Source organism: Mobula hypostoma, chromosome 8 (genome assembly GCF_963921235.1).
Source record: "Mobula hypostoma chromosome 8, sMobHyp1.1, whole genome shotgun sequence".
NCBI classification, from domain to species: domain Eukaryota; kingdom Metazoa; phylum Chordata; class Chondrichthyes; order Myliobatiformes; family Myliobatidae; genus Mobula; species Mobula hypostoma.
In genome coordinates, this window is record NC_086104.1 from 61,828,178 (window position 1) to 61,846,073 (window position 17,896).

Consider the following 17,896-nt stretch of genomic DNA (forward strand, 5'->3'; position numbering starts at 1 on the left):
GCATGCATCTGTGCTGGGTTGAGCGTCAAGCTAGCAACTCGATCTCGTAAAAAAGAAATTGCCTGCTACAGAAACATCAACAGCAAAAAGTTGATGGCCTATGCTCTCTCGTGAGTTTAATGGCAATTTCTTCTTCTTCTTCTTCTTACTCACTCCCTCTAATCAACTCTCTGTTTAACCCTTCAGTTGCCCTCCATGCTCCTTTTAAAGCACACTCACCTCAGCTCCTCAGCTGCTTTCCAGCACTCAGTGCTCTCCCGAGCCCCCTGCTCCTGCTGCGATGGTCCCGCGATCACACTGTCCCGAGTCCTGTTGTGGCTAAGACAGTACTTAATAAAGGTTTATGCTGACTTTCTTGTTCTTGAACTCCATGCCTCCATTTATAAGATTCGAGATCCCCAATGTTATTTAACCCATCCTGTCGCTTTCAATGAACTATGTACATACTGTATACTGACATCAATTTCTCTAACTTCCAGTAATTTCTCTGCCCTCCCTTTTCTCATTTTTCCACTCCCCATCCCAGCTTCCTTCTTACCCCTTTCTCCTCACTTGCCCATCACCTCCCTCTGCTGCCCCTCCTCCTTCCCCATCTTCCATGGTCCACTTTCCTCTCCTATCTGATTCGTTCTTCTTCAGCCCTTTACTTTTTTCACGTATCATTTCCCAGCTTCTCACTTCATCACCACCCCACCTTCCCCAGCACCTGGTTGCACCTATCACTTGCCAGCTTGTACACCTTCCCTCCCCCACTAGTTATTCTGGCTTCTGCTCCCTTACTTTCCAGTCCTGAAGGGTCTCAGCCCGAAACATTGACTTTTAATTTCCCTCCATAGATGCTGCTTGATCTGATGAGTTCCTTCAGCATTTTGTCAGTATTGTCAAGATAACAACAACTTTAAAACTAACGTTTTGATGGATATGCAAAAATAAAAACATTGAAGTAAGAGATGTAGTCATGTTTATGGAAAAAAATGTTGTGGGTGGTGGAAGAAGCTTCCTGACATTGTTCAAGTTTAATACTGAGTCCCACAGGCTCCAATGTACTCTGTAGGAGGATTAGGTTCTGTTCCACAAACTTCCATTAGGCCTTGTTGGAGCAATGTAGGTCCAAACACAGAGAAGTTAGAGTGAGATTAGTATGTAAAATTAAAGTGATATGTGACTGGATGCTCAGGATCGCTCTTGCAGAAAAATTGGAAGTGCTCTATAAAGTGGTCATTGAAACTGTTTTTGGTCTCTTCAACGTAGAGGACTAGATCATGACCTCTGAATACAAATACTTTTTTTTTGTAAAATGTATTAACTGCTTCACCGGGAAAGACTATTTGAGTCCTTAGATGATGAAGTGAAGATAGTTGTTGCAACTCCTGTTATTGTATGGAAAAGTTCATACAAACTGGATTGAATGGTGATTTATCTGCTAGGCAGAATCTCATTGAAGGTGCTGGAAATAAAGAATAGTCCACTGAAATTTTTAACTGGTGGATAGATGAAAACAAGGGGAAATCATTCTCTCACTAGAGGATCAGCAACTTTAAATTCCTCAGCGTTATTATTTTGGAGAACCTGTCCTGGGCCCATTATGAAAGCGCGATTATGAAGAAAGCACAGCAGCACCTCTATTTCCTTAGGGGCTTGTGAAGATTGGGCATGACATCTAAAACGTTGACAAACTTCTGTAGATGTGCCTGACGAAGGGTCTCGGCCCGAAACGTCTACTGTACCTCTTCCTAGAGATGCTGCCTGGCCTGCTGCGTTCACCAGCAACTTTGATGTGTGCTGCTTGAATTTCCAGCATCTGCAGAATTCCTCGTGTTTGCGCTGTTAATGTTTACGATAGTTGACATCTGGAATAAAAAATGAAACTTATTTTTAATCAAACCATTTAACACAGCAAAGGATAAGGCAGAACTTTAGACGAGAACAACTTTGGGAAAGAGTCCGTGTATTTGCAGATCAAGATAACTCTTTTATCTGTTGAATAATGGCACTAACGTGGATCTCAGGATGTGTCCAGAACAATAATTAAATAAAACGCTTCTTGTTCAAACACTTTTAGTTTGAACTTCCCTGTCATTATTACTGTGTTGTTACTTGGATATCTTTCTACTCTAACCCTTTTTATTCTATGAGTTCCAATATTAATGATAGATCAGTTGCCTTTCTGAAGGCAATAATCACATTGTGATTTGCTCATCAAAGCACCTGTTATTTCAGCAAAGCATGTGATAAACATAAATTGTTTTTAACAATTCCATGCCGGCTCTCTCTAATTAATCAACATTAGCCCTGGTGACTATTAATTTTGTTTTTATAAAGTTTATTGGTACCCCATTTTGCACTACTCCTCAATCCTAAATTGTCATTATACTTAGGCCTCCACTCAAAACTTTCCGGTATGTAGACCATTGTAACTTAAAAATCTCAAGCTAAAGGCTACCGTGCGGAGATGCAGACACAAACTACTTGCCCTTTCCAATACCTCACGCTGTCGCAAGTCTCCTGCCCTCGTTACAATGCAGAGGCTGCTTGCGAGGGTTAGTGTCTGACTGGCGAACAGTGAGTGCAGTTGGTCAGCGCTAAGAAGCAGGATTTAGTGCTTCGCCCTAGGCAACATGGTGAACTCAAGCCATTACTTGTAACTGCAAACTGTTCTTTCACGAATCCTGCTGGAAGTGGCTGGTCCCACATTATCTGGCAGCACAGCTCTATGGAAATTTCTCAGCAATAACGGTGGCTGGTCAGTGGTCTCAATGGCCACACCACTCGCCCCAGTCTGCACAACACAAGAGAACCACTTCACACCGGTGATTCATTGTAAGATTCACAACAGATTCCTGGTGCGGCTAACAGTCTGTGCCAAATGTCCAGTGTGCAGCACTGCGGCCGCTAGGAGTCGGCGCCATGCCGCCAGCATAACAACACTCTCAGAAGCACAGTTCTGCATATACATCATCACAGTGATCCCTCTGGAACTCCGCTCCTGAGTGCTGGTGGATTACAAGACCAAATTGATCAAAGAAATGAAGCAGTTCGACCTCAGAAGCCATTATCCTCGTAAGTAGAAGCTCCAATGCCGCGCACGCACCCCGAATATGCATCTCGGCGCTGACCAACCACACCATTCATCCCCCGCTTGGATCGAGAACCGTCGCGAAAACCGGAATCCTACGCCACAACGCAGAGGGTCGCGAGAGTTGGGAGACAGGGGGCGCGCACGCCGGGGAAGGGAGCGTGTGTGCGGGGCCGCGCACGCCGGGGCGGAGCGGGGCAGCTGGGCCGCCATGTTGGCGGTGGCCTCTTATTTATGAGATTTTTAGTTGGGGTGCAGACGCCTTATAGTTTCGGAGTGGATTTCGAAAAAGCAAACAGGAACGAGTTAGTGGTGACGGAGGGGTGGGGTAGCCGTCGGCCGTGAGGAAATGAAAGAAATGTCAGCGTAAGTGGCGGCTCCGTCGGGGTCGGCGTGGGTCCGCGCGAGGATTTCCGACTGTTGGGAAATGTCTCAGGTCGTCGGCGAGGCCTCAGCGCCGGCCTCATCTCCCTGTTACAGCCTGGCCATGGCTCTTTAATGGGAGACGGGGCTGTGTGGCTGGTGATCCACATCTGCTGGAAGTTAGGCCTCCTCCTCTAAGCAAGACCTGGACTTTAACCGATAGGCCTTGACCTCCCACCTCTGCCCCATCCCCTGCTCCAGCCCTTTTTGCACAGGACGGGAAACACTGCTGCTGTATGCAGCATTCGCGATTTAGGTAGTTTAATTTATTCGTGTGTGAAAATCAGCGATAGTAAGATAGATAACGTTTAAAACAGTATTAATGCAGTGTTCAAAACGCTATTTGCTGAGCTGATTAACAATTATGTTGATTTATTTAAGGGAAATTATCATTAACTTTTCAATTATATTGGGAATGGTTGGAAACTTGAGGACATCTTTAACCAAAGTTGGGCAACCTTTTTTTGAAGTAATTTTAAATAGTCCCACTTAGTGTGCCTATTCTGTTTGCATTGGAAATCGTGTGTTATATCAAATCTCTTTTTGATCCAAATACTTTATATAACTGCAGACTTTTGATGTCCAATGGCGGAGTTCTGTCTCCCGAATCTTTGACTGCACTACTAAACTCAGGGTTAGTATACTTTATTTCCAGGAAGCAATCGTTTAAGGGATGGAGAATATTTTAAAAATAACTTCTCTTAATGTTTCAGACATTGAACTTTTTGCTATTTCCATTACATGCAGCATTTAGAGCAAAACTTGTGACAAATTCATTTTTGGATAATGATCAAACTGAAATTTTCTTTTTGTTCATGAATTGAACATGTGTTAAAGGTTTGCTTCTGGACTCATTGCATGTGTTGTTTGCACGTAGTGAAATTGTACAATTTCAGTTTCTTTTTTACAGGCTTGCTTTTTAATAACTTAAAATTAACAGGATTCAAGAGTCCATTCATACAGTACATGTACCAGTGAAATATAAGTGCAAGTTTTGCCTTTTTGTACTGAAGTATGTGTTGATTTGCTCTTTTCAGATGGTTTGATTGGCAGCAAAGGTAGTTGAGGGGAATTTGATTGATTTTCTTGAAAGCTGAAATAACTTGTCTGTCAAACAATATAATCTGTTCTTCATTTTAGTTTTCAGAGTTTTTTGATCCTTTTATTTTAAGACTGAAACTTCAGGCATAACATTTTAACTGGTGATACAGTCAGAAATTAGTGTTGCTTGTAAAGAACATGTTTTTTCAGTTGATGCAGATGTATCTGCACTGCAGCTGCTTTACCAGATAATGTTATGCACTACACAAGCATTATACCATTGATTGATGTTATGGAGGGGTAGTAGATATTGGTTGCAGTGGAAAAGGCAGCTGGAAATCTGGATTTGTGGTGGACTGAGAAGTATACCTGTGTTCTTTATCAAGCTTTAACTGATAAATATACATTTTACTGAAATGAAGCATTTATGCCTTGTGTACTGTTTGGATCTAAGCTTAATGTAGCTTGGTAGTTCAACAGTTTTTTACATTTAGTTGTGTCATTTTAAAAACAGTTTGGAAGTGCTTTTAATTTCACATAATGTAAGTAGACCATCCCTGCAGGTTCTATGGCAAGTTAGCTACCTCAGATCTTTTGTTAAGTCTGCCAATATGATCTGTGCAGGTGCTGGACAACTTGTCTCTGGTATGCATGATTTGATGTGCTTGAATTATGCTCACAGTTGCTTCAAGGGTGAACTTTGCTTCTGCAATTGTTCCCATTCCCCAATAACCACCACCCCTTACCCTAGCATATTGTTGGCGCCAATATATAGCAATTGTGTACATTTGGCAAAATGGGGTTACCTTTTGAATGGGCTATTAATATGTATTTAGAGTCTCAAGACCAAAGCAGATTAAAAGCAGGAAGGGAATGGAATACAGGAGTTAAGGGAGCAAGCATTTTATGCTTGGGAGTAGTACTGAGATTTACAGGGCTGATAAAGAATCCTTGGTGAAGGTGATGTGAGTTTGTGGAAGGATTTTATTGAAAATTTAAGTTACTTTGCACTTGACTTTCCAGAATTGATGGACATAGATTGGATTTTGCTACAAATATGTTGCATATAATTTGATGTTTATGTGTGATCCCCAAGGCTAACTAGTAGAAAATAAAATGAGGGGGTAGGCCAAGTGGCTCGTTGCCATGCTATATGATCACTTATCAATGATGCCCAGCTCTCGAGCAACCACGGTGTTTGCAATTTATAGATCATGGAACAGTACAGCACAAGAACAGGCCCTTCAGCTCAAGATGTCAGTGTCAAACAGAATGCAAAGTTAAACAAGATCTCTTCTGCCGATACATCATCCATATTCCAGCATTTTCATGTACATATGTAAAAGCTACTTAAACGTCCTGTCATATTTGCCCCCACCACCATCCCAAGCAGCACATTCCACACACTCACCATTCAGTCTTTTAAAAAAAAATTTGCCCCGCACATCCCTTTAAATGAATATCCATTGCATAACTAGGGCTGTAATAGGGCTTTAAACTATATAGGACTGATGGTTTCAACAGTTTGGGAAAGTATGGATAAAGTTAAAGGGAAGGGGAGTGCAGAAAAGGTTACTGAAGTGTCCAGAATAAACTCTTGTCTCCAGTCAGTTTAGAAGAGATATAAAAAAAAATTAACTTCACAGTACTTAGAGACAAAATTGAGAAGGATGGTGAATACAGGACTGAAGGTGTCATATTTGAATGCAGACGGTATATGAAAGTAGATAAGCTTGTTGTTGACATCATGGAGTTATGGTTGAAGGACAATCACAGGCAGAGGCTAAACATCCAAGAATACACATCCTTCACAAAGTCAGGCTGGTGGCCTATTTGGTTAGAAAACAACGACATAGGTCAGAAGATGTAAAATCCTTGTGGGTAGAGTTAAGAAACTGCAAGGATTAAAAAAGAGCAACACATACAAAATGCTGGAGGAACTCAGCAAGTGGGACAGCATCTGTGGAGAGGAATAAACATCAACTTTTCAGGCTGAGACCCTTCCTCAAGGAAAGATGATAAGTGGCAGGTGATAGGTTAGACTTTCAGTTAAAAGACGGTAGTTGGAATTGGATACAAGGCCTCTGAATAGCATCGAGGATGTGGGGTGCAAATTACAATGAGAGATAGAAAACATGTAAAAAGGGCAATGTTACAATAGTTACGGGGTGAGGGGATTTCTCTGTGCAGGAAGATTGGAAAAATCAGCTTGGTACTGGACCCCAAGAGAAGGAATTTGTAGAATGCCGACAGGTTTAGATTTTTAGAGCAGCTTGTAGCCAAGCTCACTAGAGAAAAGGCAGTTCTGAATTTGGTTTTGTGCAATGAACCAGATTTGATTAGGGAGCTTAAGTTAAAGGCATTCTGAGGAGTCAGTGATCACAATATGATAGAATTCACTTTACAATTTGACAGGGATGTATTGGTAGCACAGTTGAATATAGGTAATTATAGAAACATGAGAGAGGAACTAGCCAAAGCTGATTGACAGGAGACACTAGCAGGATTACGGTAGAGCAGCCATAGCTGAAGTTTCTTGGAGTAATTTGAAGACACAGGATGAGGCCTACACGGGAAGTCAGAGACACCATAAAAGCAAAAGAGAAGGCATAAAATTTGTGGGAAGCTAGTGGTTTGGAAAGCTTTTGAAAACCAACAGAAAGCAACTTGGAAAAAAAAAAGGAGGATAAATCTGAAATATAAGACCATAAGACAAAGGAGCAGAAGTCGGCCATTCGGCCCATCGAGTCTGCTCCACCATTTTATCATGAGCTGATCCATTCTCCCATTTAGTCCCACTCCCCCACCTTCTCACCATAACCTTTGATGCCCTGGCTACGCAGATACCTATCAATCTCTGCCTTCAATACACCCAATGACTTGGCCTCCACTGCTGCCTGTGGCAACAAATTCCATAGATTCACCACCCTCTGACAAAAAAATTTCTTCGCATTTCTGTTCTGAATGGGCGCCTTTCAATCCTGAAGTCATGCCCTCTCGTACTAGACTCCCCCATCATGGGAAACAACTTTGCCACATCCACTCTGTCCATGCCTTTCAACATTCAAAATGTTTCTATAAGGTCTCCCCTCATTCTTCAAAACTCCAAGGAATACAGTCCAAGAGCAGACAAACGTTCCTCATATGTTAACCCTCTCATTCCCGGAATCATTCTAGTGAATCTTCTCTGTACCCTCTCCCAACGTCAGCACATCCTTTCTTAAATAAGGAGACCAAAACTGCCCACAGTACTCCAAGTGAGGTCTCACCAGCGCCTTATAGAGCCTCAACATCACATCCCTGCTCCTATACTCTATTCCTCTAGAAATGAATGCCAACGTTGCATTCTCCTTCACTACCGACTCAACCGGGAGGTTAACCTTAAGGGTATCCTGTACGAGGACTCCCAAGTCCCGTTGCATCTCAGAACTTTGAATTATTTCCCCATTTAAATAATAGTCTGCCCGTTTATTACTTCTGCCAAACTGAATAACCATACACTTTCCAACATTCTACTTCATTTGCCACTTCTTCGCCCGTTCTTCCAATCTATTCAAGTCTCTTTGCAGACTCTCTGTTTCCTCAGCACTACCGGCCCCTCCACCTATCTTCATATCATCAGTAAATTTAGCCACAAAGCCATCTATTCCATAATCCAAATCGTTGATGTACAGTGTAAAAAGAAGCAGCCCCAACACGGACCCCTGTGGAACACCACTGGTAACCGGCAGCCAACCAGAATAGGATCCCTTTATACCCACTGTTTCCTGCCAATCAGCCAACGCTCTATCCACATATGTAACTTTCCCATAATTCCATGGGCTCTTATCTTTTAAGTAACCTCATGTGTGGCACCCTGTCAAAGGCCTTCTGAAAATCCAAATATACAACATCCACTGCATCTCCCTTGTCTAGCCTACTGGTAATTTCCTCAAAAAATTGTAATAGGTTTGTCAGGCAGGATTTTCCTTTAAGGAATCCATGCTGAGTTCTGCCTATCTTGTCATATGCCTCCAGGTACTCTGTAACCTCATCCTTGACAATTGACTCCAACAACTTCCCAACCACCGATGTCAAGCTAACAGGTCTATAATCTCCTTTTTGCTTCCTTGCCCCCTTCTTAAATAGCGGAGTGACATTTGCAATCTTCCAGTCCTCCGGAACCATGCCAGAATCTATCAACTTTTGAAAGATCATTGCTAATGCCTCCGCAATCTCCACAGCTATTTCCTTCAGAACACGCGGGTGCATTCCATCTGGTTCGGGAGATTTATCTACCTTTAGACTATTCAGCTTCCTGAGTACTTTCTCTGCTGTAATTGTGACTGCGCACACTTCCCTTCTCTGCCACCCTTGAGTGTCAGGTATACTGCTGATGTCTTCCTCAGTGAAGACATGCAAAATACTCGTTCAGTTCCTCTGCCATTTCCTTATCTCCCATTATAATTTCTCCAGCATCATTTTCTATCGGTCCTATATCTACTCTCACCTGTCTTTTACTCTTTATATACTTGAAAAAGGTTTTAGTATCCTCTTTGATATTATTTGCTAACTTCCTTTCATAGTTAATCTTTTCCCTCTTAATGACCTTCTTAGTTTCCTTTTGTAAGGTTTTAAAAACTTCCCAATCCTCTGTTTTCCCACTAATTTTTGCTTCCTTGTATGTCCTCTCCTTTGCTTTAACTTTGGCTTTGACTTCTCTTGTCAACCATGGTTGCATCCTTTTTCCATTGAAATTTTCTTCTTTTTTGGAATATACCTGTCTTGCACCTTCCTCACTTCTCGCATAAACTCCAGCCACTGCTGCTCTGCCGTCTTTCCCGCCAGTGTCCCTTTCCAGTCAACTTTGGTCAGTTCCTCTCTCATGCCACTGTAATTTCCTTTACTCCACTGAAATACCGACACATCAGATTTCGGCTTCTGTTTTTCAAATTTCACAGTGAACTCAATCATGTTATGATCACTGCCTCCTGAGGGTTCCTTCACCTCAATCTCTCTAATCACCTCCGGTTCATTACACAATACCCAATCCAATACAGCCGATCCCCTAGTGGGCTCAACAACAAGCTGTTCTAAACAGCCATCTCGCAGACATCCTACAAATTCTCTCTCTTGAGATCCAGTGCCGACCTGACTTTCCCAATCCACTTGCATGTTAAAATCCCCCACAATTATCATAACACTGCCCTTCTGACAAGCCTTTTCTATTTCCTGTTGTAATTTGTAGTCCACATCCCTGCAGCTGTTTGGAGGCTTATAAATAACTGCCATCAGGGTCCTTTTACCCCTGCGATTTCTTTGCTCAACCCATAAAGATTCTGCACCTTCCAATCCTATATCACCTTTTTCTAATGATTTAATATCATTTCTTACCAATAAAGCCACGCCTCCCCCTCTGCCTACCTTCCTATCCTTCCGATACACCGTGTATCCTTGGACGTTCAGCTCCCAGAGATATGCATCCTTTAGCCACGTCTCAGTGATGGCCACAATATCATATCTGCCAATCTGTAGCTGTACGACAAGATCATCCACCTTATTCCTTATGCTGCGTGCATTTTAAGTACAACACCTTAAGACCACTATTTGATACTTTTCGCTTTGATTGCACTGCAACTCATCCCAATGGCTACAAATTTGCCCCATCACCTGCCTATCTTTACTGCTCACTATCTTAGATTTATTTCTGCTTTCCTCTTCCTCCGCTCTGTCATTCCGGTTCCCATCCACCTGCCAAATTAGTTTAACGCCTCCCTAACAGCTCTATTAAACTTTCCCGCCTTCGGGTTCAGGTGCAACCTGTCCTTTTTGAAAAGGTCAAACTTCCCCCAGAAGAGATCCCAATTATCCAAGAATCTGAAGCCCTGCCCCCTGCACCAGTCTCTCAGCCACGCATTCATCTGCCTGATCCTACTATTCTTGCCCTCACTAGCACGTGGCACAGGTAGCAATCCCGAGATTACTACTCTGGAGGTCCTGCTTCTCAGCTTCCTTCCTAACTCCTAGAAATCTCTCTTCAGGACCTCTTCCTTTGTCCAATCTATGTTATTGGTACCAACATGTACCAAGACAACAGGCTGCTCACCCTCCCCCTTCAGAATATTCAGGACCCGATCCGAGACATCCCGTACCTGACACCTGGGAGGCAACACACCATGCAGATATCTCTATCAGGCTTACAGAATCTTCTGTCCATTCCCCTGACTATGGAATCCCCTACGACTACCGCATTTCTCTTCTCCCTCCTTCTCTCCTGCACAACAGCGCCAGGCTCAGTGCCAGAGACCCAGTCACTGTGGGTGTCCCCTGTCAGGTCACCCCCTCAACAGCATCCAGAACAAGATATTTGTTGCTGAGGGGGACAGCCACAGGTGTGCTCTCCACTATCCAGGCATTTCCCTTCCCTCTATTGACAGTGACCGAGTTTTCTGACCCCTGAAGCCTAGGGATGATGACCTCCCTGTGGCTCCTGTCTATCACCTCTTCACTTTCCCTGATAAGCAGTAGGTCATCAAGCTGCAGCTCCAGATCCCTAACACAGTCTCTGAGGAGCTGCATCTCGGTGCACCTGGCGCAGATGTCATCAGGGAGGCTGGAGGTCTCCCAGGATTCCCACATCTGACACCCTGAGCAAAGCACTAACCCTGCAGGCATGCTATCTAATTCTACAGGAATGAAACAGGAAAAATAAGTCTACTCACCCACTTACCTCGCCAAACAGACGAACTTTAAACTGTTAGCTCGTACTGTTAGCTGTGAGAACCCTGCTGTTCCTGTCTGTCCGGGCCAAGTTGCGTAAAGGGGGGTGGGGGGGAGAAAAAAGAGTTGGTGCTTTGCTCTCGCCTCTTCCTGTTTACCGTTGAAGCCAAAGCCCTACACTCTGTTCCCACTCACTCCGCTGCCTGCTGTATAGGGTGGTCTCCTTTTTAAACTCTCCGCGCTGTCCTGTTGACGTCACGCGCCTGCGCAGTCTCGTCCTTCTTGCACTGGAAGGAAGTTTTTTTTAAAAAAACTGCCTTCCTTCAGAATTCAGCTCCCACGACGCTCTGTAGTCCCGATCCAAAAGACAACCGTTGGCAGCAACCTTCCTTTTTAAACTCTTTTAAATATGAAGGTAAACTAACCAATAATATAAAAGAGGATACCAAAAAGTTTTTCCAGATTTAGGTAAAGAATAAAATAGAGGCAAGAATGGGCTTTGGAAAGATGAAAAGTGACACTAGAGAGGTAGTAATGAGGAGCAAAGAAAACTGAATAAGTATTTTGCATTAGTCTTTACTGTGGAAGCATGCACGCCAGAAATTCAAGTGTGTCTGGGGGGAGGGGGCACAGAAGTGAGTGTAGTTCCTGTTACTAAAGAGAAGGTTTTTGGGAAGTTGAAAGTTTTGAAGGTGGATAAATAACTTCCACCGGATGGACTACACACCAAGATTTTGAAAGAGTAGCTGAAGCGTTTGGAGGCATAAGTAGTGATTTTCAATAATTGTTGGATTCTGGAGAACTGGAAAATTGCAAATGTTAAATTGTGCTACTCCACTCTTTAAGTAGGGAGGGAAGCAAAAGGCAGGAAATTATGGGCCAGTTACCCTGACTTCAGTGGTTGTTAAGATATTGGAGTCCATTATTAAGGATGAGGTTTCAGGATACTTGGAGATGCATGATAAAAATAGGCTGAAGTCAGCATAGTTTCCTTAAGATGAAATCTTGTATGACAAATTTGAAGAAATGAGAAAGGATCTAAAAAGTATGGATTGGGACAGGTTGTTCTCTGGCAAAGATGTGATTGGTAGGTGGGAAGCCTTCAAAGGGGAAATTTTGAGAGTGCAGAGTTTGTATGTTCCTGTCAGGATTAAAGGCAAATTGAATAGGAATAAGGAACCTTGGTTCTCAAGGGATATTGCAACTCTGATAAAGAAGAAGAGGGAGTTGTATGAAATGTATAGGAAACGGGGTATATCAGGTGCTTGAGGAGTATAAGAAGTGCAAGAAAATACTTAAGAAAGAAATCAGGAGGGCAAAAAGAAGACATGAGGTTGCCTTGGCAGTCAAAGTGAAGGATAATCCAAAGAGCTTTTACAAGTATATTAAGAGCAAAAGGATTGTAAGGGATAAAATTGGTCCTCTTGAAGATCAGAGTGGTCGGCTTTGTGCGGAACCAAAGGAAATGGGGGAGATCCTAAATAGGTTTTTTGCGTCTGTATTTACTAAGGAAGCTGGCATGAAATCTATGGAATTGAGGGAATCAAGTAGTGAGACCATGGAAACTGTACAGATTGAAAAGGAGGAGGTGCTTGCTGTCTTGAGGAAAATTAAAGTAGATAAATCCCCGGGACCTGACAGAGTGTTCCCTCGGACCTTGAAGGAGACTAGTGTTGAAATTGCGGGGGCCCTGGCAGAAATATTTAAAATGTCGCTGTCTACGGGTGAAGTGCTGGAGGATTGGAGAGTGGCTCATGTTGTTCCGTTGTTTAAAAAAGGATCAAAAAGTAATCCGGGAAATTATAGGCTGGTGAGTTTAACGTCAGTAGTAGGTAAGTTATTGGAGGGAGTACTAAGAGATAGAATCTACAAGCATTTGGATAGACAGGGGCTTATTAGGGAGAGTCAACATGGCTTTGTGCGTGGTAGGTCATGTTTGACCAATCTGTTGGAGTTTTTCGAGGAGGTTACCAGGAAAGTGGATGAAGGGAAGGCAGTGGATATTGTCTACATGGATTTCAGTAAGGCCTTTGACAAGGTCCCGCTTGGGAGGTTAGTTAGGAAAATTCAGTCGCTAGGTATACATGGAGAGGTGGTAAATTGGATTAGACATTGGCTCGATGGAAGAAGCCAGAGAGTGGTGGTAGAGAATTGCTTCTCTGAGTGGAGGCCTGTGACTAGTGGTGTGCCACAGGGATCAGTGCTGGGTCCATTGTTATTTGTCATCTATATCAATGATCTGGATGATAATGTGGTAAATTGGATCAGGAAGTTTGCTGATGATACAAAGATTGGAGGTGTAGTAGACAGTGAGGAAGGTTTTCAGAGCCTGCAGAGGGACTTGGACCAGCTGGAAAAATGGGCTGAAAAATGGCAGATGGAGTTTAATACTGACAAGTGTGAGGTATTGCACGTTGGAAGGACAAACCAAGGTAGAATGTACAGGGTTAATGGTAAGGCACTGAGGAGTGCAGTGGAACAGAGGGATCTGGGAATACAGATACAAAATTCCCTAAAAGTGTCGTCACAGGTAGATAGGGTCGTAAAGAGAGCTTTTGGTACATTGGCCTTTATTAATCAAAGTATTGAGTATAAGAGCTGGAATGTTATGATGAGGTTGTAAGGCATTGGTGAGGCTGAATCTGGAGTATTGTGTTCAGTTTTGGTCACCAAATTACAGGAAGGATATAAATAAGTTTGAAAGAGTGCAGGGGTTTACAAGGATGTTGCCGGGACTTGAGAAAGGTTGAATAGCTTAGGACTTTATTCCCTGGAGCGTAGAAGAATGAGGGGAGATTTGATAGAGGTATATAAAATTATGATGGGTATAGATAGAGTGAATGCAAGCAGGCTTTTTCCACTGAGGCAAGGGGAGAAAAAAACCAGAGGACATGGGTTAAGGATGAGGGGGGAAAAGTTTAAAGGGAACATTAGGGGGGGGCTTCTTCACACAGAGAGTGGTGGGAGTATGGAATGAGCTGCCAGACGAGGTGGTAAATGCGGGTTCTTTTTTAACATTTAAGAATAAATTGGACAGATACATGGATGGGAGGTGTATGGAGGGATATGGTCCGTGTGCAGGTCAGTGGGACTAGGTAGAAAATGGTTCGGCACAGCCAAGAAGGGCCAAAGGGCCTGTTTCTGTGCTGTAGTTTCTATGGTTCTAAATCTGTTGGAACTCTTGACAGAAATAGCAGACAGCATGGACAAAGAAGAGTCTGTGGATGTTGTTTACTTGGATTTTCAGAAGACCTTTGACAAGGTGCAGCACATGAGGCTGCTTAACAAGATAAGAGCCCATGTTATTATAGGAAAGATACTAGCATATGTAGAAGATTGGCTGACTGGCAGAAGGCAAAGAGTGAGAATAAGGGGAGCCTTTTCTGGCTGGCTGGTAATGTTCCATAGGATTTGGTGTTGGGTCTTTATATGTAGATGATCTGAATTGATGGCTTTGTGGCCATGTTTGTGGACAATACAAAGATGGGTGGAGGAGCAAGAAATGTTCAGGATACGTAGGCTACAGAGGATTTGAACAGATTGGGAGAAGCAAAATACACAAAATGTTGGAAGAACTCAGCAGGTCAGGCAGCACCCATAGATATTAATGAACAATCAATGTTTTGGGCCAAGTCCATTCTTTAGGACTGAAAAGGAAGGGGAGAGATGCTAGAATAAAAAGGCGGGGGGGGAGGCGGGGAGTTTAGTCAAAAGGTGATAGGTGAAGCCAGGTGGCTGCGAAAGGTAAAGGCTGGAGATTAGGAATCTGATAGGAGAGGGGAGTTGACCATAGGAGAAAGGGAAGGAGGAGAGGCACCATGGGGAGTTGATAGGTAAGAGGCCAGAGTGGGGAACAGAAGAAGAGGCGAGCAAATTTTTTTTAACTGGAAAGAGGATTCAATATTTATGTCATCAGGTTGATGGCTACCCAGACAAAATATAAGCATAAGAGAAGGCCATGGACTGACATGTCGGAATGGGAATTAAAATGTTGGGCCACTGGGAAGTTCTGCTTTTAGTAGATGGAGCTTAGGTGTTAAGATACAGAGAATGGGCAAAGATAAAATACAGTGTAGGAAAGTGTATAGTCATGCACTTTGGTAGAAGAAACAAAGGCATAGACCATATACTAAATGGGGAGAAGATTCAGAAATTAGTGCAAAGGGGCTTGGGAGTCCTAGTGCAGTATGCCCTGAAGGTTAATTTGCAGGATGAGTGGGCAGTATGGTAGGCAAAACCAAGGTTAGCATTCATTTTAAGAGGACTACAACATAAAAGCAAAGCTGTAATGCTTTACGAGGCATTGTTCAGACCATATTTGGGGTATTGTAAGCATTTTCAGATCCCATATCTAAGGAAGGGTGTGTTAGCATTGGAGAGATCCAGAGTTGGTTTATCAGAATGATACCAGTAATGAAAAGGTTAATGTATGAGCATTTGATTCCTCTGGGCCTGTACTCTGGGGTTTACTAAAGTGAGCGGGATGTCATTGAAATTTTGAAAGACCTGGATAAAGTGGGCATGGAGAGGATGTTTCCAATAGTGGGAAAGTCTAGGACTAGAGGGCACAGCCTAGTAATAGGAGGTGTCCCTTTAGAAGAGAGATGAGAATTAATTTATTTAGCTACAGAATGGGCAGCCGACTGTGGAGATTAAGTCATTGGGTATATGTAAAGCAGAGGTTGATAATTTCTTGATTAGTAGGGGCATCAAAGGTTATGGAGAGAACGCAAAAGAATGGGCTTGAGAAGCAAAATAAATCAGCCATAATGGAATAGTGATCATTCTCCATGGGCCGAATTCTACTCTTGTGCCTTATGGTCTCTGGTATTAAGACTTGTCAACCTTGCAAATAAGATAGATTAGATTTGATTAGCTTTATTTGTCACATGTTCATCGAAAAATTGAAACATTTAGTGAAATGCGTTATTTTGCATCAATGACCAACAAAGTCCAAAATGTGCCATGCTGCCCATTAGTGTCTCCATGCTTCTAGCACCAACGTAGCATGCCCACAACCTACCCTTACTAACTGCTAGGTATTTAGAATGTAGGAGGAAACTGAAGCACCTAAAGGGAACCCACATGGTCACAGGGAGAACATACAAACTCCTTAGAGACAGCAACAGGAATTCCATCCCGATCTTACAGCTGCTGCTATAAAGCATTACACTAACCACTACACTCCTATCAATAGTCCATCTATGCCTCTATAATCTTATAAACCTCTATCCAATCTCCACTCAGCTTCCAGCACTACAGAGAAGACAACTCAAGTTTATCCAACCTCTCCTTATAGCAGAAACCCTCTAATCCTGGCAGCATCCTGATAAACTACTTTTGTGCCATTTCCGGCCTTGACGTCCTTCCTGTTGATGAGGCGTACAGAATTGCACCTCACTAAAGTTTTATGTAGCTGCAACATGACTTCCATACTTAGTACTCAGTGCCCTGCCCAATGAAGTCAAACATGTCATATGCATTTTTTTGATGTTCTGTTTACTTCATGGATGCTTTTAGGGAGCTATGGACAATGGATTCTAAGATCTCTTTGTACATCAGTGGTTGTGCTATTAACTGTTACATTTGACTTCCCCAAGTGAAACACATCACACTTACTCAGATTAATCTCCATCTGTCATTTTGCTGTCCATTTCTGTTACTAATTTGTATCTTGCTCAAACTCTATGCTGTCCAGGACTCCCCCAATCTGTATTGTCTGCAGAACTACTAATCCAACCATCCACATTATATCACAAGCAATCAAGGCCCTAGCACCTATCCCTGTGGAGCATCATTGGTCACAGTCCTACAGCCAGAAAAATCCCCTTTTACCACTCCCCTCTTTCTCTTGTACAAGCCTATTCTGAGTAAAAGCTGCCAAGTCACTGTGGATCTCATGGAGGAACGCACACAAAATGCTGGAGGAACTCAGCAGGCCAGGCGGCATCTATAGAAAAAGGTACAGTTGAAATTTCGGGCTGAAACACTTAGGCAGGACTGGAGAAAGAAAGCTGGGGAGTAGATTTTAAAGGTGGGGGGAGGGGGAGAGAAATACAAGGTGATAGGTGAAACGAAGGGGGAGGGATGAAGTAAAGAGTTGGAAAGTTGATTTGTGAAAGAAATACAGGGCTAGAGATGGGAGACTCTGATAGAAGAGAACAGAAGGTGGGGTGGGGGAGCACCAGAGGGAGCCAATGGGCAGGCAAGGAGATGAGATGAGAGATGGAAAAGGGAATGGGAAATGGAGAAGTGGGGTGTGGGGGGCATTACCAGAAGTTCAAGAAATTGATGTTCATGCCATCAGGTTGGAGGCTACCCAAACAGAATATAAGATGGTGTTCCTCCAACCTCAGTGTGGCCTCATCATGACAATGGAGGAGGCCACAGATGGACATATGGGAATGGGAAGTGGAATTAAAATGGGTGGCCCTCTGGGAGATACTGCTTTTTCTGGTGGACAGAGCATAGGTGCTCGGCAGAACAGTCTCCCAATCTATGTTGGGTCTCACCAATATACAGAAGGCAACACCAGGAGCACCAGACACAGTATATAGGTACGCGCTGTATCTCAGAAAAGCGGATCTCCCAGGAACCATCCATTTTAATTCCACCTCCCATTCTGATATGTCCGTCCATGGCCTCTTCCACTGTCAT

At 43.2% G+C, this 17,896-nt stretch overlaps 1 protein-coding gene across 3 annotated transcripts in view; it reads left to right on the forward strand.

The window, feature by feature from the left end:
* The first annotated feature begins 3,264 nt into the window (after nt 1-3,264).
* papolg (poly(A) polymerase gamma) overlaps nt 3,265-17,896 on the forward strand; it is a 65,384-nt gene continuing 50,752 nt past the window's right edge. Inside the window, exons 1-2 of one of the 3 annotated variants that reach the window (XM_063055951.1) lie at nt 3,265-3,442; nt 4,071-4,133. In XM_063055951.1, the coding sequence (XP_062912021.1) occupies nt 3,426-3,442; nt 4,071-4,133 (80 nt within the window). In that variant the 5' untranslated portion in view covers nt 3,265-3,425. Of the gene's footprint in view, nt 3,443-3,488; nt 3,756-4,070; nt 4,134-17,896 lie in introns of those variants that run through there. The other 2 variants (XM_063055952.1, XM_063055950.1) reach the window with 2 other exon arrangements.